Consider the following 27,276-nt stretch of genomic DNA (forward strand, 5'->3'; position numbering starts at 1 on the left):
GTGAGGAGGGGATAAAAGGGTAGGTGATACATTGCCTTTGTTCACTTGGAAAGATGCTGTGAGCAGGGGATTGATTGTAGTGGGTGAGAGAGAAGTGGATCGTGGATCACAGAGGGAATGGTCCCTTTGAAATTTTGAAAGGAGAGGGGGAAGGGGAACATAAGTTTGCTGGCAGCATCACACTGGAAATGACCTGTTGAATATGGGGGCTGGTGGGGTGGAAAGTGAGGATAATGGGAACCCCATCAGGCTTCTGTAAGGGAGTGGAAGATGTGAGAGAATTGGTTTGAGCATGGTCGAAGGACATGTCAAACACAATATCTGGGGGTTGGGGGTGTGGATGGGAGATCTTCAGTTGAGGAAAAAGGAGGATATATCCGAGGTGCTGTTACAGAAGGTTGCAACATCAGAACAGATGTGATTTTAATGGCGAAGCTAAGGGAATGAAATTGAATCCTTACAGGGTCTATGGATTAAGGAACTGTAGTTGTGGTAGCTCTGGGAAACGCTGCCTTATGATGAATATTTGTTGATAGCCTGTCCCGAGTGAATCATTCATTCACTCGACTCGCTAAGACATGAGTGAGTTCACATGTAAATGCACGGGTTGGATTCTGCTGTTATTGTTGCTGTTTTAGGGACTGTTGATTGTTCATCAATTCCCAATTCTCTTCTTTCTCCTGGATAATGGAGAGTCCGTTCACTTCAGTTTCAGTCCAATTTATTTCCTAATTTTATCAATTTCCCCAAGTGTCCACTCCATTACAACAAAAAAACACTATGAACTAAATAGAACTTTCAATGGCGGATCAGTCACCCAACATTCCCCGCGGTGCAGAATACCCCCTATCCACACCACAGGAGACCATTGCGCAGACGCAGTATGGAACAGGGCTCGGCGCATGTCGACCGACACAGGTTTGTTTTTCACATCTGCAGCTGGGAAGCAGCGGCCACTCGGTGGGATCGATGAGCCCAGAGATGTGCGGGGAGGCTTCATAAAAATCAGGTGTAGGCCTGAAGGTCCGAACAAGGATCTATCGGTGCGTTTGCACCTAACGAGTCGACAGTTGTAGCGCTTCTGATTACAAGCATGTTAACTGCTATCTTTATTGGGGTCAATGTACAATAGGCCGCATGCGCAGCCTCCATCTTTATCGGGGGTCTATACACTCTAGGCCGCATGCGCCGTCGCGATCTTTATGACACTCTAGGCCGCATGCGCCGTCGCGATCTTTATGCAGGGAGCATTGTGTAGACGGCGCATGCGTGATCGTTCTGCGGCCTGGAGCTGGAGGAGAGATTTCTATCCTGGACTGGCAGTGATGGCTTTTGAAAATTCCTTTTAGAGGGGATTAGAAGCCGTGGGGCACGAGGTGGAATTATAGACAGCAAACTCTTTGTTACTTCTGAGTATTTATTCTGCACTGATATTGGTGGCCTTTGAAGCTGTTTTTCCAGGGTATTAGAAGAGAAAGGATTTACAGATGGGAAACTCAAAGTAAAGATCACAATAAGATCTGACAGAGTCAATCGATTCATCAGAACCTGAATATCGTCAGCATCTTAATGTGGAAGGTAAAAAGCTGCAAATGCAACTTGTCTTTTGCACTGACATGCTGGGCATCATCATTGAGGTTGGAGATGTTTGTGGAGCCTCCTCCTCCAGTGAGTTGTTTAATTGTCCACCACCATTCGCCACTGGATGTGGCAGGACAGCAAAGCTTAGATCTAACCTATTGGGATCACTTAGCTCTGTCTGTTGCATTCTGCTTCCGCTGTTTGACATGTCTGTAGTCCTGTGTCGTATCTTCACCAGGCGGAAGCCTCATTTCTCAATATGCCTGGCGCTGCCACACATTTTTTAAATTCATTCATGGGATGTGGGAATCACTGGCTAGGCCAACATTTATTGCCCATCCCTAATTGCCCTTGAGGAGATGGTGATGAGCTACCTTCATGAACCGCTGCAGTCCATCACTGCTTCTTGAACTGCTGCAGTCCGCTGCTCTCCTACACTCCCCGATGAGCCAGGGTTAATTCTTAAGCTTGATGGTAATGGCAGAAATGAGGGATAGGCCGGGCCATGAGGTTAGACTTTGTGGTTGAATACAATTCTGCTGCTGCTGATGGCCCACAGCGCCTCATGGATGTCCAATTTTGAGCTGCTGGATCCTCTCTGAATCTATTTCATTCAGCACAGCGGTAGTGCCACACAACATGATGGAGGGTATCCTTAGTGTGTGAAGACAGCACTTGGCCCACCTGACTAGTCCAGTGATATCTTTCTGCACTCTTACAGCTTTTATTTTTATTGTTAACCAGTACTGAGGCCTGCAGAACATCACTGGAAACAGCCTTCCATTCACAAAAACACACATTGACCAAGCAACACTGCTTCCTGCCATTAGTCAATTTTGCATCCAATTTGCCACTCCTTTTAGGGTGCCATGAGCTTTTACTTTCCTGCCCAGTCTGCCATGTGGGATCTTGGTCAATGTGGAGAAAATGTTTCCACGTATGAGAGAATCCAAAACTCGGGGCCAGAAATACAAGACAGTTACTAAGGAATCCAATAAGGAGAAATGTGTTCACTCTGAGATTGGTTAGAATGTGAAACTTGCTGCCACAGGAAGTGATTGAGGCAAAATGCTTAGATGTTTCAAAAGGAAACTAACTGATTACATGAGAGAAAAGGGAATAGAAAGATAAACTGAAAGGCTGAGTTGAGGCAGATGGAATAGATGGGGATGAGTTTGGAGCATAAATATGGGCACAAACTTGCTGGACTGAATGGTCTGTTTCTGTGCTCTATATTCTAAGTAATTCTGTGTGAACTCCTTTTACAGGGGATTAGAACGGGAGGATTTACAGACAGGAAACTCAAGTCAAATATCACATCAGGATCTGACAGAGTCACTCGATTCATCAGGACCTGAATATCATCGGTCTTTGATTGTGAAAGGAGAAATGTTTGTCTGTTTGGTCTGTGGGAAAAGATTTCAAACATCAGTGTGACTGGAAAAGCATTGAGACACACACACGCCTGAGTGAGAGTGTTCCAGTGAACTGACTGTGGAAAGATCTTTAACCAGTTACAGATCCTGAAAAAACATCACACCATTCACAGTGGGGAGAGACTGTACACGTGTTCTGTGTGTGGATGAGGCTTCAACTTATCATCCAACCTGGAGAGACACAAGGACACTCACACCATGGAGAAACCGTGGAAATGTGGGGACTGTGGGAAGGGATTCAATTACCCTTCTGAGCTGGACACTCATCAACGCAATCACACTGGAGAGAAACACTGTAAATGTGGGGACTGTGGGAAGAGATTCAATTACCCATCCCAGCTGGAGATTCATCAGCGCAGTCACACTGGGGAGAAACCATTCACCTGCTCCATGTGCAGGAAGGGATTCACAGAGTTATCCAAGCTGCACATGCACATGCGAGTTCACACCAGGGAGAGGCCATTTTCCTGCTTGGTGTGTGGGAAGGAATTTGCACAGTTATCCACCCTGCTGACAAACCGACGTGTTCACACTGATAAGACACCTTTTCAATGTTCAGAATGTGAGAAGAGTTTTAAAAGCAGAAGTGAGGTGGTGACACACCAATGCACTCACACTGGGGAGAGGCCATTCATCTGTTCTCTGTGTGGGAAGGGATTCACTCAGTCTTCCACATTGCAGAAGCATCAGAGAGTTCACACTGGGGAGAGGCCGTTCATTTGCTCCGTGTGTGAGAAGGGATTCACTCAGTCTTCCAGTCTCACGGAGCACCAGAGAGTTCACACTGGCGAGAGGCTATTCACCTGCTCTGAGTGCCGTAAGGGATTCACCCATTCATCCCACCCGCTGACACACCAGCGAGTTCATCCTGGAGAGAAGCCATTCACCTGTTCTGTGTGTGGGAAGGGATTCATTCAAAAATTCAGCCTGCTGGGACACCAGCGACTTCATACTGGGGAGAGACCATTCACCTGCTCTGAGTGTGGAAAGGGATTCACTTGGTCATCCAACCTGGTGACTCAAGCGAATTCACAAGTGACTGCAGAGGTTGGACTGCTGTTGTTGCTGCTGTTAATCACATCCAGGATTGAACAATGTTCATTCTGACAGCTGGTGTTTCTTTCTGCTGATGTTTATAATCCCTGTAACTGGGCTGGAGTTTAATATTCTGTGAAATAAATCAGGCCTCGCAGTATCTGTGGACAGAGAAACAGAGTTAATGTTTTGAGTCCATATAACTCTCGTCCTTCGAGGAAGAGTTACATTGGACTCAAAACATTCAATCTGTTTCTCTATCCATAGAAGTTGACAGACCTGCTGAGTTTTTCTGGCGTTTCCTGTTTATATTTCAGAATTCCAGCATCCGCAGTTTTAAAAACATTGTTAATTTTTGTACTGAGTGTTTAACATCAGCTGGCTGGAGCTCAGAAAGGACAATCTGTGGAAGGATCATACGGCAGGAACAGAACTTCAGCCTGGACACAGTCCTTCAAGGTCACACCGAGAGGGACAAATGGCACTTTGGTCTTTCTCATCTCTCTTCACTGACCAAAGTCCCCGTGTGGGTTAATCCTGAGGTGTGTAAGAAATATGTCCCAGCTGCTCATGGTTCAGGGCTCCTAGACACGGAATAGAAGGCTCCTTTACAACTGGGTTTAGAGTCAGGAAGAACAACAGTGAATGCTGGAAATGTGCTGTCAAATCGGAGATTGGTGTAAAACTGTGACCTGTTGCTGACAGAGAGTGAAACGGCAGGTTTAAGTTTCCAGTCTGGAAATAATTGTGGTAATTATTCTAGAATATTTAATGTGACTGTCCTGAATCTACCATTTTGAGGCAGGTGTTACTTTGTTTTCAAGAAACCTTTTGAAAGTAAATTGGTTAAAGTCTGCAATTAAATTAGGAGGAGTTCACATGAGCCTGTTAACTGTTGCTATAATTATACAACAGGCATTTGATCTTGATATAAAGAAGGGTACAGTAGCCTAATGGTTATCTTACTGGGTTAGTAACACAGAAGCTGACCTGATAATCTGGTAGGTGTCAGTTCAAATCCCACCACAGAAGTTGGGGAATTTAAATTCTATTAACTGAATAAAAAGCTGGTATCACATGAAACTACTGTGTGGTTGTAAAAGTCTAACTGGTTCACTGACATCCTTCAGGAAAGAAACCTGTACTCCTAACCTCACCTGGTGACTCCAGAATCAGAGTAACGTGACTGACTCTGAAATGCTCTCTGAGCCACTCAGTTATATCAAAAGCATGAGGAGAAACTACAATGCAAACAGACTGCAGTGGCTCTAAAAGGCATCTCAAGGACAATGATGGATGGGCAATAACTGATGGCCTTGCCAATGACATCTGCAAGAGCTTGTCCTTGTTGACTTGATCTAAACCCGTCATAACATCCCAGAAATAGCTGCAAATCAAGAAATGGAATGGAGGAAGTAACTCAAGAAAATTACAATCAGCCATGATCTCATTGAATGGCGGAGCGGAGCCGAGTGGCCTCCTCCTGCTCCTAATTTGTATTTTGGTATGTACATCAATCAATCTCCTCTCAACAAAAACAGAATTACCTGGAAAAACTCAGCAGGTCTGGCAGCATCGGCGGAGAAGAAAAGAGTTGACGTTTCAAGTCCTCATGACCCTTCGACAGAACTTGCGTTCGAGTCCAAGAAAGAGTTGAAATATAAGCTGGTTTAAGGTGTGTGTGTGGGGGGCGGAGAGATAGAGAGACAAAGAGGTGGAGGAGGGGGGGGTTGGGGGTGTGTGATTGTAGGGACAAACAAGCAGTGATAGAAGCAGATCATCAAAAGATGTCAACGACAATAGTACAATAGAACACATAGGTGTTAAAATTAAACTTGGTGATATTATCTAAACGAATGTGCTAATTAAGAATGGATGGTAGGGCACTCAAGGTATAGCTCTAGTGGGTTTTTTTATATATATAATGGAAATAGGTGGGAAAAGGAAAATCTTTATAATTTATTGGAAAAAAAAGGGGAAGGGGGAAACAGAAAGGGGGTGGGGATGGGGGAGGGAGCTTACGACCTAAAGTTGTTGAATTCAATATTCAGTCCAGAAGGCTGTAAAGTCCCTAGTCGGAAGATGAGGTGTTGTTCCTCCAGTTTGCGTTGGGCTTCACTGGAACAATGCAGCAAGCCAAGGACTGACATGTGGGCAAGAGAGCAGGGTGGAGTGTTGAAATGGCAAGCGACAGGGAGGTTTGGGTCATTCTTGCGGACAGACCGCAGGTGTTCTGCAAAGCGGTCGCCCAGTTTACGTTTGGTCTCTCCAATGTAGAGGAGACCACATTGGGAGCAACGAATGCAGTAGACTAAGTTGGGGGAAATATAAGTGAAATGCTGCTTCACTTGAAAGGAGTCTTTGGGTCCTTGGACGGTGAGGAGAGAGGAAGTGAAGGGGCAGGTATTGCATTTTTTGCGTGGGCATGGGGTGGTGCCATAGGAGGGGGTTGAGGAGTAGGGGGTGATGGAGGAGTGGACCAGGGTGTCCCGGAGGGAGCGATCCCTACGGAATGCCGATAAGGGGGGTGAAGGGAAGATGTGTTTGGTGGTGGCATCATGCTGGAGTTGGCGGAAATGGCGGAGGATGATCCTTTGAATGCGGTTATAAGTGGTGGGGTTATAAGTGAGGACAAGGGGGACCCTATCATGTTTCTGGGAGGGAGGAGAAGGCGTGAGGGCGGATGCGCGGGAGATGGGCCGGACACGGTTGAGGGCCCTGTCAACGACCGTGGGTGGAAAACCTCAGTTAAGGAAGAAGGAGGACATGTCAGAGGAACTGTTTTTGAATGTAGCATCATCGGAACAGATGCGACGGAGACCAGAGATTGAGAAATTTCTCGTTATCTTGACTCCCTTCTCTCTCCCCTTGTCCAGTCCCTTCCCACCTACATCCGTGATTCCTCTGACGCCTTACGTCACATCAACAATTTCCAGTTCCCTGGCCCCAACCGCTTACTCTTCACCATGGACGTCCAATCCCTCTACACCTCCATCCCCCACCAGGATGGTCTGAGGGCCCTTAGCTTCTTCCTCGAACAGAGGCCCGAACAATCCCCATCCACCACTACTCTCCTCCATCTGGCTGAACTTGTTCTCACACTGAACAATTTCTCCTTCAACTCCTCTCACTTCCTCCAAATAAAAGGTGTGGCTATGGGTACCCGCATGGGCCCCAGCTATGCCTGTCTCTTTATGGGGTATGTGGAACATTCCTTGTTGCAGTCCTACTCCGGCCCCCTTCCACAACTCTTTCTCCGGTACATCGATGATTACTTCGGTGCCGCTTCATGCTCTCGTCAGGACTTGGAAAAATTTATTAATTTTGCTTCCAATCTCCACCCCTCCATCATTTTCACGTGGTCCATCTCTGACACTTCCCTTCCCTTCCTTGACCTCTCTGTCTCAATCTCTGGTGATAGACTGTCCACCAATATCCATTACAAACCCACCGACTCCCACAGCTATCTCGACTACAGCTCCTCACACCCTGCTTCCTGTAAGGACTCCATCCCATTCTCTCAGTTCCTTCACCTCCGTCGCATCTGTTCCGATGATGCTACATTCAAAAACAGTTCCTCTGACATGTCCTCCTTCTTCCTTAACCGAGGTTTTCCACCCACGGTCGTTGACAGGGCCCTCAACCGTGTCCGGCCCATCTCCCGCGCATCCGCCCTCACGCCTTCTCCTCCCTCCCAGAAACATGATAGGGTCCCTCTTGTCCTCACTTATAACCCCACCACTTATAACCGCATTCAAAGGATCATCCTCCGCCATTTCCGCCAACTCCAGCATGATGCCACCACCAAACACATCTTCCCTTCACCCCCCTTATCGGCATTCCGTAGGGATCACTCCCTCCGGGACACCCTGGTCCACTCCTCCATCACCCCCTACTCCTCAACCCCCTCCTATGGCACCACCCCATGCCCACGCAAAAAATGCAATACCTGCCCCTTCACTTCCTCTCTCCTCACCGTCCAAGGACCCAAACACTCCTTTCAAGTGAAGCAGCATTTCACTTGCATTTCCCCCAAATTAGTCTACTGCATTCGTTGCTCCCAATGTGGTCTCCTCTACATTGGAGAGACCAAACGTAAACTGGGCGACCGCTTTGCAGAACACCTGTGATCTGTCCACAAGAATGACCCAAACCTCCCTGTCGCTTGCCATTTCAACACTCCACCCTGCTCTCTTGCCCACATGTCAGTCCTTGGCTTGCTGCATTGTTCCAGTGGAGCCCAACGCAAACTGGAGGAACAACACCTCATCTTCCGACTAGGGACTTTACAGCCTTCTGGACTGAATATTGAATTCAACAACTTTAGGTCGTAAGCTCCCGCCCCCATCCCCACCCCCTTTCTGTTTCCCCCTTCCCCTTTTTTTTTTCCAATAAATTATAAAGATTTTCCTTTTCCCACCTATTTCCATTATATAGAAAAAAACCACTAGAGCTATACCTTGAGTGCCCTACCATCCATTCTTAATTAGCACATTCGTTTAGATAATATCACCAACTTTAATTTTAACACCTATGTGTTCTATTGTACTATTGTCGTTGACATCTTTTGATGAACTGCTTCTATCACTGCTTGTTTGTCCCTACAATCATACCCCCCCAACCCCCCCCTCCACCTCTTTGTCTCTCTATCTCTCCGCCCCCCACACACACACCTTAAACCAGCTTATATTTCAACTCTTTCTTGGACTCGAACGCAAGTTCTGTCGAAGGGTCATGAGGACTCGAAACGTCAACTCTTCTCCGCCGATGCTGCCAGACCTGCTGAGTTTTTCTGTTTTTGTTTTGGATTTCCAGCATCCGCAGTTTTTTTGTTTTTAATCTCCTCTCAAACTCTTTTGCTCCAAGGAGAACAATCCCAGCCTTTTCAACCCAACTTTATAACTAAAACCCCAATTCCTGGAACCATTCTCATAAAACTCCTTTGCATCGTCTCAAGGACCTTGTCATCTTTCCTAAAGTGTGGTGACCAGAACTGGACCCTAATTGGGCCCGAACCAGATCTTTCCTGCTTTTGTGCTCAATATCTCTTATTGAAGTCCAGGCTCCCATCTGGTTTGCTAATCACTCTCTCAATATGAACTGCCTCCAAAGATCAGTGGACATGCACCCTCCCTTTGTCCCTCCACACTCTTTAGAATGGGCCATTAAGTCCATATTGCCTCTTCCAATCCCTTCGGCCAAAATGCATCACCTCACACTTCTCTGCATTCAACTCCATCTGCCACTTGCCTGCCCATTCTGCTAGCCTATCATGCCCTGTTGCAGGCAATTTGTATCATCGTCACTTTTTGCCACTCCTTCAAGTTTGGCATCATCGGCATATTTAGAAATTTTATTCTGCATTCCAAAATTCTAGTCATTTATATATAGTATACAAGGAGTGGTCCCAGCACTGACCCTTGGGGAATACCACTGTACCACCGTCAAATGAAAGAAGAATAGAGCAGGGATGGTGGTCATTTGACCCATTGTCCCTGTTCTGTCTCTGAAAATGTTACCATTCTATCCCACTCCCCTGCTCTACTGGTATTGACAAGGGGGATGTGGAAAGGATGTTTCCTCTTGTGGGTGAGTCCAGAACTAGGGGGCACTGTTTGAAAATTAGGTGTTGCCCTTTTAGGACAGGGATGAGGAGAAATGTTTTCTCTCAGAGGGTTGTGTGACTTTGGAACACTCCCTCTCCAAAGGAGGTAGAGGTGGGGTCACTGAATATTTTTAAGACAGAGGTAGATAGATTCTGGTTAGTTAAGGGAATCAAAGGCTATCGGGGATAGATGGGAAGGCGGAATTCAAATCACAAACAGATCAACCATGATCTTATTGAATGGCGGAGCAGGCTTTAGAGGCCGAGTAACCTACGTATGCTCCTATTTCATATGATCGTATAAATCTTTCCTTATTAAGTAAAAGCCGAAATCACTTTTGAAAGTTACTTTTGGATCTGCTTCCACCAGTCATTCAAACAATGTGTTCCAGATCATCAGAACTCACTGAGTAAAATGATCTCTCCTCATCTTCGCCCTGGATTTTTTGCCAATTATTTTATATCTGTGTTCTGCAGCTACCTACCATCCTGCCAATGAAAACAATTTCTCCTTTGTAGATGATAACTCCTCAAAATGTCCACACCTCTATTAAATCGCTTGGTAACCTCTGCTCTAAAGAGAACAATCTCAGGTTCTCCAGTCTCTCCTCAAAACTGAAACTGCTCATTCCCAGTTCCATTCTAGTAAATCTCCCATGCTACCTCTGCAAGGGCTTTACATCTTTCCTAAAGTGTGGTGCTCAGAACTGAACATCCGACTTAAAATTGAGGATGAATCAGTGACTTATAAAGATTCAGGATAAGTTCTTTTGTTTTCCATGTCTCCATTGATAAAGCCAAGGACCCCAAAGGGTTATCTGGAAAACAAAACAGCTGGATAAACCTTTCCTGCTCCCTTCAAAGATTTGTGTCTATACACTCCCAGGTCACTCTGTTCCTGCACTCTGTTTAAAATTGTACCATTTAGTTTATTCTGCCTCTCCTCATTCTTCCTCCCAAAATTCATCATTGACTGTGAATCACTTTGGGATGTTCTTGGGTGTGAAAGGTTCTAAAGGAGCACAAGAACTTTCTCTTTTACAGCTGATTAAAAATTGTAGATTTCGAATCAAAGATTAAATTTGAGATTGATATTCAAAGTTAACTATTTTACTGCAGAGACAAGTCCAACTGGGAATCAGTGAATTAAAAGGAAAGATCCCAGACAACGGCTCTTCAAGGTACACTGCAGGCCCAACAGCTCAATCAGTTCCACTCTCAGCTCAGGAGACCTCAACAACTCCACATACTGTCCACAGGGGAGTTCTCCTGGTGCAGTGGGACCAACATTTGTGTTTTAACTAACACCACCAAAAAAAACCTGGATTAATCGGCCACTGGTCTGATTGCTGCTTATAGAATCTAACTGTGCACAAACTGGCTGTTATGAAACAGTAACAACTTGTATTTATATAACACAATTAATGTGCTTCAGACAAGTTTCATAAAACAAAAATTGACACCGAGTCACAAAGGGGTTATTTTGCTAAATGGCCAGTTTGATTGGAGAGGCAGATTGTAACAAGAATCTTGAATAGGACAGAGGTTAAGAGGTTTAGGGAGGAAATTTCAGAGCTGCACACCTGGGCCTGGTGACCAATGGAGTAATTAAAATCAGGGGTGCTAAACAGGTCAGAATGTGAAGAGCGCAGATACTTCAGAGGGTGTGTGATTGGAGATTACAGAGATAGGGAGGGAAGAGGCCATGGAACAATTTGCAAACAAGGATGCAAATTTTAGAATCGAAGCATTGCTTCACCAGGAGCCAATCACACACTACATCAACATTATCATTGACCAGAAACTGAACTGAAACAGCCATATAAATACTGTGGCTACAAGAACAGGTCAGAAGCTAGGAATTATATGGCAAGAAACTCAGCTCCTGACATCCTAAAGCCTGTCCACCATCTACAAGGCACAAGTCAGGTGTGTGATGGAATACTGCCCACTTGCCTGAATGAGTTCAACTTCAACAACACTCAAGAATCTCGACACCATCCAGGCCAAAGCATCCTTTGGCACCTCACTTGCTTGGCACCCCATCCACTAGCTTAAACATTCACACCCTCCACCAATGATGCATAGTGACTGCAGTGTGTACCATCTACAAGATGCACTGTAGCAACTCACTAAGGTTCCTTCGACAGCACCTTCCAAACCTGCAACCTCTACCACCTAGAAGGTCAGCAGAAACATGGGACCACCACCACCTGCAAGTTCCTCTCCAAGAAACACTCCATCCTAACTTGGAACTTTGTGGTCATTCCTTCAATATCACTGGGTCAAAATCCTGGAACTCCCTTCCTAACAGCACTGTGGGTGTACCTACACCACATGGACTGCAGCAGTTCAAGAAGGCAGCTCACCACCACCTTCTCAAGGGCAACTAGGGATGGGCAACGGATGCTGGCCTACCCGGGATGTCCATATCCTGTCAAAGAATAAATCAAAAATGGTGAGGAATGGGTGAACGGGACTTGGTGTGAAAGAGCACAGGGGCAGAGTTTTGGATGATCACATGTTTCTGCGTGGGGGTGGGATGAATATGAGTCTGGCCTGGAATGTATTGGAATTGTCAAGTCTAAAGGTAACATGGGCATGGGTGAGGGTTTCAGCAGCAGATGAGCTGGGGTGGGGTGGAGACAGGCAAAGTTATGGAGGTTGAAATATCTGGTATTAGTGATGGTGTGGATATGTGGTCACAAACTCATCTTGGGGTTAAATCTGACACCATGATTGTGAAGAGTGTTGTTCAGCCTCAGACAGTTCCCAGGGAAAGGGATGGGCTCAGTAGTTAGGGAACGGAATTTGTTGTGATGACCGAAGACAATGGCTTTGGTCTTCCCAATTTTTAATTGGAGGAAATTTCTGCTCCAGCACTGGGTGTTGGATAAGCAGTTTGATAATTTAGTAACAGCGGAGGAATGGAGAGGGATAGTGGTGAGGTAGAGCTGGGCGTTGTCAGTGTACATGTGAAAACTAACACAGTGCTTTTGGATGATGTCACCTACTGGCAGCATGTAGATGAAAAGTAGGAGAGGCCAAGGACAGATCCTTGGGGGACACTAAGTTCAAGGGCTTTGGAGAGGAAAGGGAAATTGGAGATGGGGAGTAGGTTGCAACGACAGTGGAGTCAAGGGTTGTTTTAGGATGTGTGGTGATGGTGCGGTTAAAGATGAGAAGTACAATATCAAGAGGAGAGAAAACTGTTAACAATATCAGCTAACATGGGGAAGATGGATGGTCTGTAGTGTATTGAAAATAGGGTGAATGGAGCAGAAAGTGGGTCAGAGACAAGATGAGCACTGAGAGGGAGATAGAAGAGAAACTGGAGAAAGATGTGAGTTCAGGGCCCGGACAAACAGGAACTTTAGAGACAGTTTGGCCCAGTGGGCTAATGGAAGGGAGGGAAGCAGCAGAGTCAGCTGATCAGAGGGTCTGACACTTAGTGATAGAGAAGATCCATTAGGAGGTGAGGATGGAGGAGAGAGCACTTCAAAAGTAATAAACTTATGTTTGAGATATTAAAAAGATTCAATACCCTGTGTTTAGCACAAAACTGATTTATTTGCCTTTTATCCATAACCTTAACCCCTATAATTGGGCTGGAGTTTATTAACATCAGCAGAAACAGAATCCAATGAATATGGTTCAATCCTGAATGTGGTTAACAGCAAAATCCCATCACTGTGGAAACTTGTGAACTTGCTGGAGTTACAGCAGGGTGGATGACTGAGTAAACCTCTTCCCACACTGACAGGAGGTGAAAGGCCTCTCTTGTGTGGACTCACTCATGGACAGTGAGTTCAGATGATTGCATGAACCCAGTCCCATACTGAGAACACCTGAACGGTTTCTCATCCGTTTAAATGAACTTGTTGGTGTCTCAGCAGGTGGGATAACTGAGTGAATCCCTTCCCACACTTGGAGCAGGTGAACGGCCTCTCCCCTGTGTGGACTCGCTGGTGATTCAGCAGGTGGGATGTTTGAGTGAAGCTCTTCCCACACTCAGAGCAGGTGAACGGTCTCTCCCCAGTGTGAACTCGCTGGTGTACGGTGAGTTCAGATGATCGCCTGAACCCAGTCCCACAGTGAGAGCATCTGAATGGTCTCTCGTCAGTGTGAACACGTTGATGGGACATCAGTTCCCCAGAACTTTTATAGCACTTCCCACAGTCTGGGCATTTGAAAGGTCTCTCAGCAGTGTGAACTCGCTGGTGTGTAAGCAAGTGGGATGAATAAGCAAATCCCTTCCCACATTCAGAGCACATGAACTGTCTCTCCCCAGTGTGGATTCGCTGGTGTACAATGAGTTGCGATAATCGCCTGAACCCAGTCCCACAGTGGCAGCATTTAAATGGTCTCTCGTCAGTGTGAACACGTTGATGATGCATCAGGTCCAGGGAACTTTTATAGCACTTGCCGCAGTCTGAGCATTTAAAAAGTTTCTTGTCAATATGAACTCGCTGGTGTCTCATCAGGTTGGATGAATTAGTGAATCCTTTCCCACACTCAGAACAGGTGAGTGGTCTTTCCTTAGTGTGAACTCGCTGGTGTCTCAGCAGGTGGGATGACCAAGTGAATCCTTTCCCACACTTAGAGCACGTGAATGGCCTTTCCCCAGTGTGTATTTGCTGGTGAGTCAGCAGGTCAGATGACTGAGCGAATCCCTTCCCACACTCGGAGCAGGGGAATGGTTTCTCCCCAGTATGAACTCGCTGGTGTGTCAGCAGGTTGGATGACTTAGTGAATCCTTTACCACACTCGGAGCAGGTGAACGGCCTCTCCCCAGTATGAACTCGCTGATGAATTTCCAGCTCAGATGGGTAATTGAATCCCTTCCCACAGTCCCCACATTTCCATGGTTTCTCCTCGGAGTGAACAGTGCTTTTTGCTTCCATGTTCAAAGGCTGATAATATTCAGGTCAGGGTGAATTGAGTGACCCCGTGAGATCCAGATGAGATGTTTGGTTTCAGTTTTCTGACTGCAAATCCTCCCCTTCTAATAACCTGTGAAATTGATTTAAAACAGAAAAAAGGGAGTGAGAGAGAACCCACAAAAACACAAAGGCAGGTTGTGAGATTGAACTGAATGAATCTGGTAATCTGTGGGGCTGGCACTAGGGAAAAGTGACCATGAAAACTGCTGGATTGTCCTAAAAACGTGACTGGTTCACTAATGTCCTTCAGGGAAGGGAACCTGCTACCCAGTCTGGGTCTACACAAAACTCTGGTCTCTATGGGAAGAGAGGAGGAAGGCAGGGAGCAAAGGAGAGGGATTTTATATATATATATACAGCTTGACCATAACTCTGATAGAATCTCCAAAACCTTCAACCTACACACCACCTAGAACGACCAGCAGGTGTATGTGAACACCTTCACCTCCAAATTCCCCTCCAAGTCACACACCGTCCTGACTTGTCTGACATCCAGTACTGGATGAGCAGAAATTTCCTTCATTTAAATATTGTGAAGACTGAAGCCACTGTCTTCAGTCCCTGCGACAATGTCCACTCTCTAACCAATTCCATCGCTCTCCACAGCAACTGAACCAGACTGTTCACAATCAAAGTAAAATATTTCACCCCAAGATGAACTTCCAACCACATTTCTACATCATCACCAAAACCACCTATTTCCACCTCAATAACATTGGCTAACTCCGCCCAGTTTCAGTTCACCAGCTTCTGAAACCATCATCCATCCCTTTGTTACCTCTAGACTTAAAAACCCGAACGCATTCCCGGCCGGCCTCCCATATTCAACCTCTCTGTAATTTTGAGGTCATCCAAAACTCTGCTGCTTGTGTGCTACTCACACCAAGTGCAGAGTTTTGCCCTTGTCGGCTGGGCTCGGCAGGGGCGAGTGGGAGTGATTGGAAAGCTGACCACTACCCGTGATCGGGGCCCGAGCACAATTTCACGCTGGCAGGCCAATTAAGGCATGCCCAGCATGAATCGTGTGCTGCAGCACTGCCTGTGTGGAGAAGGGTGAATGGGCAAGTTCACTCATGCTTGCCTGTGCACGCAGAGCTGCCTGATGTCATCGTGCGTCATTTTCCGCTCATCCAGTCGGGCACACACCCACCTGACGAGCGGAAAATTCTGCCCAAGTCATTTTTTTAATCATTCACAGGATGTGGTCATCACTGGCTAGTCCAGCATTCATTGCCCATCCCTAATTGTCCTCGAGAAAGTGGTGCTGAGCTGCCTTCTTGAACCACTGCTGTCCATGTGGTGTAGGAACACCCACAGTGCTGTTAGGGAGGGAGATCCAGGATTTTGACCCACTGACAGTGAAGGAACAGTGATATATTTCCAAGTCAGGATGGTGAGTGACTTGGATGGGAGCTTACAGGTGGTGTATCTGCTGCCCTTGTCCTTCTAAATGGCAGAGTTCATGTGCTTGGAAGGTGCTCTTGAAGGAGGCTTGGTGAGTTGCTGCAGTGCATCTTGTAGGTGCTACACACTGCTGCCTACTGTGTGTCAGTGGTGGAGGGAGTGAATGATTAAGGTGATGGATGCGGTGTCAATCAAACAGGCTGCTTTGTCCTGGATGGTGTCGAGCTCCTTGAGTGTTGTTGGAGCTGAACTCATCCAGGCAGGTGGAGAGTATTCCATCACACTCCTGACCTGTGTCTTGTAGATGGTGGACAGGCTTTGGGGAGTCAGGAGGTGAGTTGTTCCTCACAGGATTCCTCACCTCTGACCTGCTCTTTTAGCCACAGTATTTTTTAGGCTAGTCCAGTTCAGTTTCCGGTCAATGAAAACCGTGTCTCCTCCCCCCAGGATGTTGACAGTGGGGGATTCAGCAATGGTAATGTCTTTGAGTGTCAAGTGGAGATGGTTAGATTCTCTCTTATTGGAGATGGTCATTGCTTGGCACTTGTGTGGTGCGAATGTTAACCGATCTTCCCTGTGCTCACTGGCCTACAAAAGCTCCAGGTATGAAATATCAAAAATTTAAAATTCTCACCCTTATTTTCAAATCCTTTTGCCCTCCCTATCGCTATAATCTCCTTCAGCCCAACCAACACCACCCTCGTCCATCCCCACACACAGATCTGCACTTCTCTCATTCCAACATCCTGAGCATTCCTGATTTTAATCGCTCTGTCTTTGGTGGCTGCACCTTCAGTTTCCAAGGCCATGAGCTGTGGAATTTCCTCCCTCACCCTCTCCATCTCTCTGCCTCACATTCCTTCTTTATGATATTTCTTCAAACTTGCCACTTTGACCAAACTATTGTCCATCTACCCTCAATCTCCTTATGTGGGTCAGTGTCAAATGTTATTTATAGCATTTCTGTGAAACACCTTGGAAATTTCTCTTCCATGAAAGGCGCTATATAAATGCAAATTGTTGTTGTTGATTTGGATATATATATCAGTTCCTTCATCATTGCTGGGTGAATAACCTGTAACTCCTTATCTAACAGCATTGTGGGAGCACCTTCACCACAGATTGCAGCAGTTCATGAAGGTCAAACATCATCTTCTCCACAGGTAACTGGGGATTGGTCATATCTGCTGCTGGTCTTGTGTTCGCGAAAGGGCAGGGGAGTGGGACTAGCTGATTTACTCTTGCAGACAGCCAGCACAGGCAGGACAGGTTGAATAGCCTCCGCCTGTATTGTAATCATTCAATGATTCTATGACGATGAAAAAGGACCCAGACTGGAGTCAAGGAATTAACATCTGCAACGAAAAGGGCACTGTCCTATAAACTGGCTCTTAACTGGTCTGTCGGTGATTCTAATCTCGGTTCTGTGAGCAACACCTGCAATAAAGTATGTCAGAAAGATATAATAATTCTCATTATATTGTTGGAATTTATTGTAAAATAGAGTATTAGTAGGATGTGTCTATATGTGGCTTTGTGTGTGTAGGACTTGATTGAATAAGAGGCAGCTAGTCTGGGTGCTTTGATGTAAGGAGGAGTTAGGTTTGAAATGTTAATTAGGTAAACATGGAGAAGTTTAGAAACATAGGTGTCAAGGGAACATTTGCATTTTTAAATAAACCAGGCTAGATTGTTTTCAAAAGAGGGAGTGAAATGTGTCACCTCCAGGTGTTTAGAAAGAGTGTTTATTTTTCCCAAAGATGCATAGTAAAACTTAGTGCTATGAGTGGTTTTTATTATCAGGGAGATAAAATCCAAAGACTTTGGGTATTTGCATTCAAAGTGGGAAATATGTATAAAGGAGAGAAGACTGTTTGTAAGGGAAGGCATTTTTAAGAGCTTACAAGTGTGAAAAAGCTTTCAGCATCTATGCCTCAAGTTGCTGTCTTCAAAGGACTGAAGTTAAGAAAATTCACTTTGAATTCGACTTGTTCAGGGTATTATTATTCTTTGCCTTGGTCTTTTAAAATCTATGTGTCTTACTGTTGCCTTAATGAGTTAGGTTGATTAGGGGATTTAGAAGTTACCATAGTAGTAATTTGCAGATCTATGTATGTATTTAAAATTATTTCTCTTATTAATAAATGTTTAATTTAGTTTTATAAAAACCTATAAGACTTGGTGGTCTTATTACTACTGAATTCAAGGCACACATCTCAAAATTTACACAAACTGCAAAACAAGTTGTGGCAGTTGTTTCAAGTTTCCCTTTAGGGTTTGAACAACTCAACATTTACCATCAACTGTGTCATAACAAATAATAGCAAAATACCACAGCTGATGGAAATCTGAAATAAAAGGAGAAAATGCTGGAAATACTCAGCAGATCAGGCAGTGTCTGTGAAGAATGAAAGAGTTAACATTTCAGGGTGTGTGGAATGAATTATGGAGAATAAAAATGGTGCAGAATTTGATGGTCAATATAAGCTCAGAAACAGAAGAGAAATGGCCTATAGTGCAGAAAAAACAATTCTTGACTATGAAAGGTACTGTGGAAAGATAAGCTGGGAAGCCAGCAGCACATGGTCGGGGGAATGGGCAGCGGTGGAAACCACATTTAGGCATGGTCGGCAGAAGTAATAATAAAATACTAAACATAGCTATGATATACCCAATATTAGAGACAGAGGAAGTTAGACAGTGGCAGAGAGGTGATCAGGAGGGCAGAGGTGAAAAAGAGCAATTGATGCACATGAATTCAGATCCACAATAAAGAAGCCACACCTGCCCCAGGGCCATGGAGCCACAGCACAGATAACAGAGCAGAGCAGTAAAAACTCTAAATTGTAGACGAATGTTCAAAAATACTCACCTCTGAAACAATTTTACACTTCTCAATTTTATAATCTCCTGCTGGAGCCTGTAGCTAAGAGATATCAGAAGCACTGAAGTCAGAGAAAAATCTCTCAATTGAGGAAATACCCGGGGAGCGGGGTGATGTCACCGCGCAATTGTCAGTGTGTGATGACATCACAGACAGGAACACAGAACATCTGGGTCTGTGCAAACCAGTGATCACCACACATTATGAAGGATGTGAGGGCTCTTGAGAGGGTGCAGAGGAGATTTACCAGAATGATTCCAGGGATGAGGGAAAGGTTAGGTTGGAGAAACTGGGGTTGAGAGAAGATTTGATAGAGGTGTACAAGTTTATGACAGGTTTAGAGAAAGTGGATAAAGAAAAGCTGTCGACATTAGCTGATTATAAAAGGATTTCAGGACACAGATTAAGATTTTGGACAGGATCTACAGGATGGATATGAGGAAGAACAGTCACATGCAGTGATGGTAATGATCTAGAACTCAATGCTTACACTCAAAAGACGATTATATCCAGGTTCTGATGAATTGAGTGCCGCTGTTAGATTTTGATGTGGTATTTGGTTTGAGTTTCCTTTCTGGAAGTCCTCTTCTAATACACTGTAAAATAAGTTTACAGGTCACCATTGACAGACCAGGATAGAACTTCAGAAGAGACAAATATTTCTCTTGGTTTGAGTTTGCTGTGTGTTAATCCTCCCCTTCCAACCCCCTGTAAAAGTTGTTTCCAAAATCCATCCCTGACAGCCCAGGATAGAAATTCACAGCATCCTCTCCTACCTGGCCTAGGATGACCACACATGCGCCCTGCTGCAGATTGCCCCTCTGTCATCAGCAGTCCCTCTGTTAGAGGATGGCGTCTACTCAGGGTCGTGAGTTTCTGCCGTGGATCTTCATGTGACTGGACAGACCCGCAGATCATTGGACACATGGGGCAGGACATCCCATGAGGTGGTGGGATCAGGAGAGCAGGATTTGCTTCCTTTTCTTTGCTGCTCTGCCTCAGTAATAAGACACTGGGACTCAAAGCGTGATGCAGCTTGATGGACAGGTTGTCCCCATTCTGAACTATTGGCCACAGGCTCACCCCAGTCATTGAAAACATTGCCCAAGGCGGCCGTTAACCCGCGCCAAGCCCTGGAACCTGCGGCCACGCTCGGTCTAAACGGGGACCGTTAAGTTCTTTTTCGGGGTTTGCGGTTTACACAACATCTTTACGAAGCCTCTCCGCCCACCCGCCGGGTCCACCGGTCCCTCCAAATGCGGACCCGAGAAAAAAAGTCTCTCCATCGCCATTACCTTCACTGCGCATGCTTCAGTCATTGTCCCGCCCCTCACTCACTCCGATTGGTTGGAGGACCAGCCACTCTAGGTCGGTCCACCAGTCCCGCCCTCTCTTCCTATTGGTCCGGAGCTTCTGTCAATCACCCGGGCATTGTGACGGTTTCCAAAACTGAGAGCGGCCACAGACTCAGCCTGACTTGCTGATTCTTGGAAGCATTTTCTGTTTGGGAATTAGAGCAAGAGATGGATGGTCAGTTCCCCTCTGTCCGGGGGGGATTCACACTCATTTCCCCAGTGCAGTGATTATCATGTTTACTTTACATGAGAAAGCATCCGGTTCAATCCTGGCTGGGAACTTTGTGTTTAACGTTGTTATTGATGATGAATAAACAGTGAGTTTAGTTTCATGTTGAACATAGTGGAAGTCTGGTGAGCTTCTGTTGCACTCCCTCTATGGAAAATTTATCCTTCCTTAGATAAGGAGAACAAACCTGTACACAATACTCCAGGTGTGGTCTCACCCAGGCTGTACAATTGCAGCAAGACATCTTTACTCCTATAATCAAATCCCATTGCAATGAACGTCAACATATCATTTGCCTTCTGAATTGTTGTTCCACCTGTATGATAGCTTTTAGTGACTCATAACAAGGACACGCAGGTTCCTTCAGACACCAACACTTCCCAATCTTTCATCATTTAAGAAATAATTGTCTTTCTGTTTTTTTTTCTACCAAAGTAGATAACTTCATAATTATTCACATTATATTCCATCAGCCATGTTCTTGCCCATTCACTTAACCTGTCCAAGTCTGCTTGAAGCCTCCTTATATCCTTCTCACAACTTACATTGACACCTAGCTGTGTGTCATCAGCAAATTTGGAAATATTACATTTGGTCCTGCATCCAAATCATTTATATAGATTGTGAACAATTGTGGCCCCAACACTGATCCTTCAGGTACCCCACTTGTAACAGCCTGCCACACTGAACATGAAATGTTTTTAATTGAATGAATTTAATTTATCTTTTAATCAGGAAAATGCACAAACAAGGAGCACACAAATTTCAAATCCACCATCTCACTGCTCAGCAATCATATTAATTTAGTCTATCCTAGTGTCACAATGCTGAAATCCAGCCATTCTCCAACATTGTTCTTCATGGCATAATTGATGAATTAAGAGTGAAAATGGACCTCTACTTCATTATAATCGTAACAGACAAATTTGTAGATGCTCCATAATGTCACAGAGTGGCTCATTGGATTTGTTCATTTAAACTGGTCTTATTTTCTGCTAATGCGAAAAATGGCTGAATAGGGGATGTTGAATCAAAGCTGGAAACCACAATCCTCTCTCCCATTGATCCTTCCAACAAACAGGCATTTGGGACAATGGTGAGTTGGATACTCAGATTAGCTCGGTCTCCATATTATATAATGGATCTAGGAACACTGAAGAAGGGGTAAGAAAAATCTACTGGAATGATGCCGAAAATGCAAAGTTGTTACAATCACAAAAACTGAGCATGTTAAATAGGTTTTCTCTAGAAAAGAAAGTGAGGAATGCCTGATCGAGGAATTTAAGATTATACAGGGATTTGACATGGTTGACAAGTGGAAGATGTTTCCACTTGCATATAGATGAGAATAAATATAAGTTAATCATGAATAAATGTAATGTCCAACTTCTTTAACCAGAGTTAAGAGCATAAAATGCCAGAAATACTCAGAATATCTGACACATCAGTGGATTGAGAAACAAAGTTAAATTTTCAGGTCTGTGCACTGACATAGTGCAGTTTTGAGAAAAGATCATAGATCCGAAATGTAAACATTGTTTCTCTCTCCATATGCACAACAAGGTTTTTTTTTTTGCAAAAATATACTTTATTCATAAATCTTCAAAAACATTTCAAACCATTTCAAATCACCATTACAAAATTACAAACAGGTTCAACTTTTACAACATGAATCACAAGGTGTATCAGAACAAACAATGAATATTTCAATCATTGGCAGACATTCATTTTAATCTGTACAGCCTGAGGGGCTCTTTACAGTTCCCAGCCCCCCAGTACACTGTGGCAGAAAGGTCTTAGGCAGCGACCCTTCCCCATTGCGCCTTTGCGGCGGCTGCCCCAAGCTTAACTGTGTCCCTCAGCACGTAGTCCTGGACCTTGGAATGTGCCAGTCTGCAACACTCGGTCAGGGACAACTTTTTGCACTGGAAAACCAACAAGTTTCAGGCAGACCAAAGAGCGTCTTTCACTGAGTTGATGATCCTCCAGCTGCAGTTGATGTTTGTCTCGGTGTGTGTCCCTGGGAACAGCCCGTAGAGCACAGAGTCCTCTGTCACAGAACTGCTCGGGATGAACCTCGACAGAATCCACTGCATCTCTCTCCAGACCTTCTTCGCAAAGACACAATCTACAAGGAGGTGAACAACGGTCTCTTCCCCACCACAGCCACCTCGAGGGCAACGTGCAGAGGGGGTGAGACTCCATATGCACAACAAGGTCTGCTGATAAACCCAGCATTTTCTGTTTTTGTTTCAGATTTACAGCACCTGCTTTTCTCTATCTGGAACTCCCTCCCTAACAGTACAGTGGATGTACCTACATGAAGTGGACTACAACGGTTCAATAAGGCAACTCACCACCACCTCAAAGTAATTAAGGGTGCGAAATAAATGCTGCCCTAGCTAGCGATGCCCACATCCCGTGAATGAATAATAAAGAAATGATTGAGAATGTAGAACTCATTTCTGCAATGGTTTGAGATCCCACTGTGAAAGTATCATTCAACAGGTGAAAGTGGAAATGGATTCACTTGATCATCACATTTGCTGACATTGCAGCACAGTTACACCTGAGGGAGATCATTCAGACACTGTGTGTTTAAAGGGATTCACTTAGTCTGCCCAGCTGTTAATAACCTTACTTTAAATGTTCAAAACATTTCATCCACAATAGAAACATTCTTACTGACAAGATTAAGTTGAAATGTTCTTTGTGTGGGGGGAGAAAAATCACTTGTTCACGCCAGCTACTGAGACTCCAGTGAGTTCAAATCCAATTGTACGGGATTGTTCTGCTGTTAATGGCATCCAGGATGGTACTGTGGGAGAGCCCGGGCATTTTGTTTGCCATACTTATGCCGGCTTTAATAATTTTATATCTTGACCCCATGGCTCCAATCGTAATTGGAGTAAAAAACATAATATTTTCTTCAAAAATTAAACCACTCAATGGCAATGTGCTTACCCAGCATTCGCAGCGCGGCTGAATGTGCCCTATATTCACTACAGGAGCGCCTTGCGCAGTCGCAGCACCGGGCTGTGGTTCGAGCATGCACCTTATGAGCTCTAACTAGAGCATGCGCAGTACGAACTGTACCAAGAGCTGAGACATGGCGAGTGAATGGAGCCGGTGGGCGGGTAGGTTTCATAAACACCCAATGGAGGTTTAAACCCCAGCAGATTATCACATTAAAAATTGAAATTGTTTCAGAGTTGAGTACTTTTGACCATTCGCCTGCAATTTAAAGCTTTTCGTGCTATGCTCAGTCATCTAACATTGGGTGTATTTTAATTGTGTTGAGTATTTTATTGTTATTTCTGCTGACTGTGTCTCAATGAGGTTCCCACCGCTGCCCATCCCCTGACCATGTGCTGCTGGCTTTCCAGCTTCATCTTCCCACAGCATCTTTCACAATCAGGAATTGTTTTCCCTGCACTATAGTCCATTTCTCTTCTGCTTCTGAGCTTATATTGACCATCAGATTCTGCATCATTTTTATTCCCCGTAATTCATTCAGCAACATTAATCCTGTTTCTCTCGCCACTGATGCTGCCAAACCGCCTGAGTTTTTCAAACGCTTCCTGTTTTATTTCAGACCTCCAGCATCTGCAGTATTTTGCTTTTATTGAAGTCAGGTTGGTGTGTGACTTGGAGGGGAACTTGGAGGTAATGGTGTTCACATACACCTTGTTCATCTAGGTGGTGGAAGTTGAGGGCTTGGAAGATCCTGTCAAAGTTCTGGCTGAGTTGTAGGTATTTGAAGTCCCTCACCTTCACCTCCCCCCACCTCTCCCATCTCTCTCTCTCTGTTCCAATGGAGGTCAGAGTCCTGTGTAGACCCATATCAAGTGGTCGGTTCCTTCCCTGAAGGACATTAGTGAACCAGTTGGGTTTTTACGACAATCCAGAAGCTTTCACAGTCATGTTTTCCTAGTGCCAGCCCCACAAATTACCAGATTAATTCAGTTCAATTTCACAACCTGTCTTTGTGTTTTCACTCCCTTAATTCTGTTTTAAATCAATTTCACAGGGTATTAGAAGGTGATGATTTGCAAACATCAAACTAAACATCACATCAGGATCTGACAGTCGCCCAATTTATCGTACCCTGAATATCATCGGATTTTGAACGTGGAAGGAGATAGCAGCTTTCACAGTGGGGAGACACCGTACACGTGTTCTGTCTGTGGACGGGGTTTCAGCCAATCATCTGGCCTGTCAGAACATAAATGCAGTCACAACAGGGAGAAACTGTGAAAATGTGGGGGCGATGGTAAAAGATTCAGTTACCCATTCAAGATGGAATTTTATCGGGGCACTCACACTGGGGAGAGGCCATTTACCTGCTCCGACTGTGGGAAGGGATTCACTACCTCGTCACACCTCCTCACACACCAGCGAATTCACACTGGGGAGAGGCCATTCACCTGCTCCAAGTGTGGGAAGGGATTTGCTCATTCATCCAACCTGTTAAGACACCAGCGAGTTCACACTGACGAGAGACCTTTTAAATGCCTGAACTGCTGGAAGTGCTATAAAAGTTCCCAGGAACTGGTGTCCCATCAACGTGTTCACACTGACGAGAGACCATTCGGCTGCTCTCACTGTGCGACTAGGTTCAAGCAATCATCTGACCTCACTAAACACCAGCGAGTTCACACTGGGGAGAGGTCGTTCACCTGCACCAGATGTGGGAAGGGATTTGTTCACTCCTCCAACCTGCGAAGACACCAGCGAGTTCACACAGGGGAGAGACCTTTTAAATGCTCGGATTGCGGGAAGTGCTATAAAAGTTCAGGAGAACTGATGTCCCATCAACGTGTTCACACTGATGAGAGACCGTTCAGGTGTTCTCACTGTGGGACTGGGTTCAGGCAATCATCTACCCTGCTGAGACACCAGCGAGTTCACACTGGGGAGAGGCCGTTCACCTGCTCCAGGTGTGGTAAGGGATTTTCTCACTCCTCCAACCTACTGATACACCAGCGAGTTCACACTGGGGAGAGACCTTTTATATGCCCAGATTGTGGGAAGTGCTATAAAAGTTCTGGGGAACTGATGTCCCATCAACGTGTTCACACTGAGGAGAGACCGTTCAGGTGCTCTCACTGCGGGACTGGGTTCAGGCGATCAGCTGACCTCACTGTACATCAGTGCACTCACACTGGGGAGAGGCCGTTCACCTGCTTTGAGTGTGGGAAGGGATTCACTACCTCATCCCACCTGCTAATACACCAGCAAATTCACACTGGGGAGAGGCCATTCACCTGCTCCGACTGTGGGAAGAGATTCACTCAGATATCCCACCTGCTGACACACCAGCGAGTTCATACTAGGGAGAGGCCATTTATCTGCTCCGAGTGTGGGAAAGGATTCACTACCTCATCAGAATTGCTGACACACCGGCGCACTCACACTGGGGAGAGGCCATTTACCTGCTCCGAGTGCAGGAAGGGATTTACTTGTTTATCCCACATGCTGACTCACCAGCGAATTCACACTGGGGAGAGGCCATTCATCTGCTCCAAGTGTGGGAAAGGATTTGCTCACTCATCCAACCTGCTGAGACACCAGCGAGTTCATACTGACAAGTAACTTTTTAAATGCCCAGACTGTGGGAAGTGCTATAAAAGATCAGAGGAACTGATGTCCCATCAATGTGTTCATACTGACTAGAGACCGTTCAGGAGCTCTCACTCTGAGACTGGGTTCAGGAGGTCATCAGATCTCATTACACACCAGTGAGTTCACACTTGGGAGTGATCGTTCACCTGTTCCAAGTGTGGGAATGTATTCTCTCAGTCATCCCAACTACTGAGACACCAGCGTGTTCACACTGGGGAACCTGTTCTGTGTGTGGGAAGAAATTCGGTCGTTTATTCACTCAGCTGAGTCACCAGCAAGTTTAGAAGTAACGATGGTGACTAAATTTTGCTGTTAATTGCATCCAGGACTGAATCATGTTCATTGGGTCTGTTTCTGCTGATATAAATAAACTCCAGCCCAGAAACAGGTGTTAATATTCTGGACAAAAGTCAAATAGATCAGCTTTGCTTTAAACATAGCGTGTTGACTCTTTTTAATATTGCTAACACAATTGAGTTCTTTTGTAGGGCTCTCGCTCTCCCCTGTCTCCTCCATCCTCAGCTCCAGCAAAAAGGTGTGAAGAGCTCATGCAGCTTCCTTGTACTAAGATTGAGACAATCTGATCAGCTGCCTCTGCTGCTTCCCTCTCTTCCACAAACCCATCAGGCCAAACTGCCTCTGAAGCTGCCCCTTCTCCAAGCCCTGAACCTGCATCTTTCTCCACCTTTTCACTATCTACCCTAATGCCCTCTCAGAGCTCATCTTGTCCATGAGACCCACCTCTTCCCTAAATCCTATTCCCATTAAACTGCTGAACACTCCACTTGCCCATGTTCACTGATGTTGTTCACAGTTCTCTTTTCTCGGACACGGGGAACAAAAGAACGTCAAAAACAGGAGCAGGAGGAGGCCATTTGGCCCATTGAGCCTGCCCTGTCATTCAGCAATACCTGATCTGATTGTGGCCTTAATTCCACTTTCCCACCTACCTACATAATAACCCTTAACTCCCTTGAAGATCAAATATCTCTCTAGCTCAGCCTTGAATCTATTCAATGACCCGGTCCCCACTGCTCTCTGTGGGAGAGAATTCCAAAACTAACAACTCTCTGAGAGGAGAAATTCCTCATATCCTCCTTGTATCTTCCTCTCATCAACAGGCAAATGCTGTTCACATGAACACACCTGTGATTGGACAAGAGCCACACGATTGTGTCG

At 45.3% G+C, this 27,276-nt stretch overlaps 3 protein-coding genes across 4 annotated transcripts; 2 read left to right on the plus strand and 1 right to left on the minus strand.

The window, feature by feature from the left end:
* The first annotated feature begins 1,274 nt into the window (after positions 1 to 1,274).
* Positions 1,275 to 5,135, plus strand: LOC121270096 (zinc finger protein 239-like). Its single transcript, XM_041175407.1, has 2 exons — positions 1,275 to 1,578; positions 2,850 to 5,135. Exon 2 carries the CDS (start codon positions 3,216 to 3,218, stop codon positions 4,122 to 4,124), a length of 909 nt encoding a protein of 302 aa, XP_041031341.1. The 5' UTR covers positions 1,275 to 1,578; positions 2,850 to 3,215; the 3' UTR covers positions 4,125 to 5,135.
* Positions 5,136 to 13,219: 8,084 nt separating this feature from the next.
* Positions 13,220 to 20,249, minus strand: LOC121270095 (zinc finger protein 774-like). Of its 2 annotated transcripts, XM_041175405.1 has the most exons (3): positions 20,184 to 20,249; positions 19,379 to 19,484; positions 13,220 to 14,670 (listed from the first exon to the last, which is right to left on the minus strand). In XM_041175405.1, the coding sequence occupies exon 3, from the start codon at positions 14,559 to 14,561 to the stop codon at positions 13,518 to 13,520; it is 1,044 nt and encodes a 347-aa protein (XP_041031339.1). In that variant the 5' UTR covers positions 14,562 to 14,670; positions 19,379 to 19,484; positions 20,184 to 20,249; the 3' UTR covers positions 13,220 to 13,517. The 2 variants fall into 2 exon arrangements, with proteins under 2 accessions (XP_041031339.1, XP_041031340.1); XM_041175406.1 differs by lacking the exons at positions 19,379 to 19,484; positions 20,184 to 20,249 and adding an exon at positions 19,665 to 19,718.
* Positions 20,250 to 24,978: 4,729 nt separating this feature from the next.
* LOC121270097 (zinc finger protein 239-like) lies at positions 24,979 to 26,982 on the plus strand (the record flags this gene model as incomplete). Its single annotated transcript, XM_041175408.1, has 1 exon — positions 24,979 to 26,982. A coding segment is annotated over one exon (1,089 nt), but the record flags the coding sequence as incomplete, so codon positions are not given.
* Positions 26,983 to 27,276: the final 294 nt, after the last annotated feature.

This window comes from Carcharodon carcharias, chromosome 27 (assembly GCF_017639515.1).
Source record: "Carcharodon carcharias isolate sCarCar2 chromosome 27, sCarCar2.pri, whole genome shotgun sequence".
Taxonomy (NCBI): domain Eukaryota; kingdom Metazoa; phylum Chordata; class Chondrichthyes; order Lamniformes; family Lamnidae; genus Carcharodon; species Carcharodon carcharias.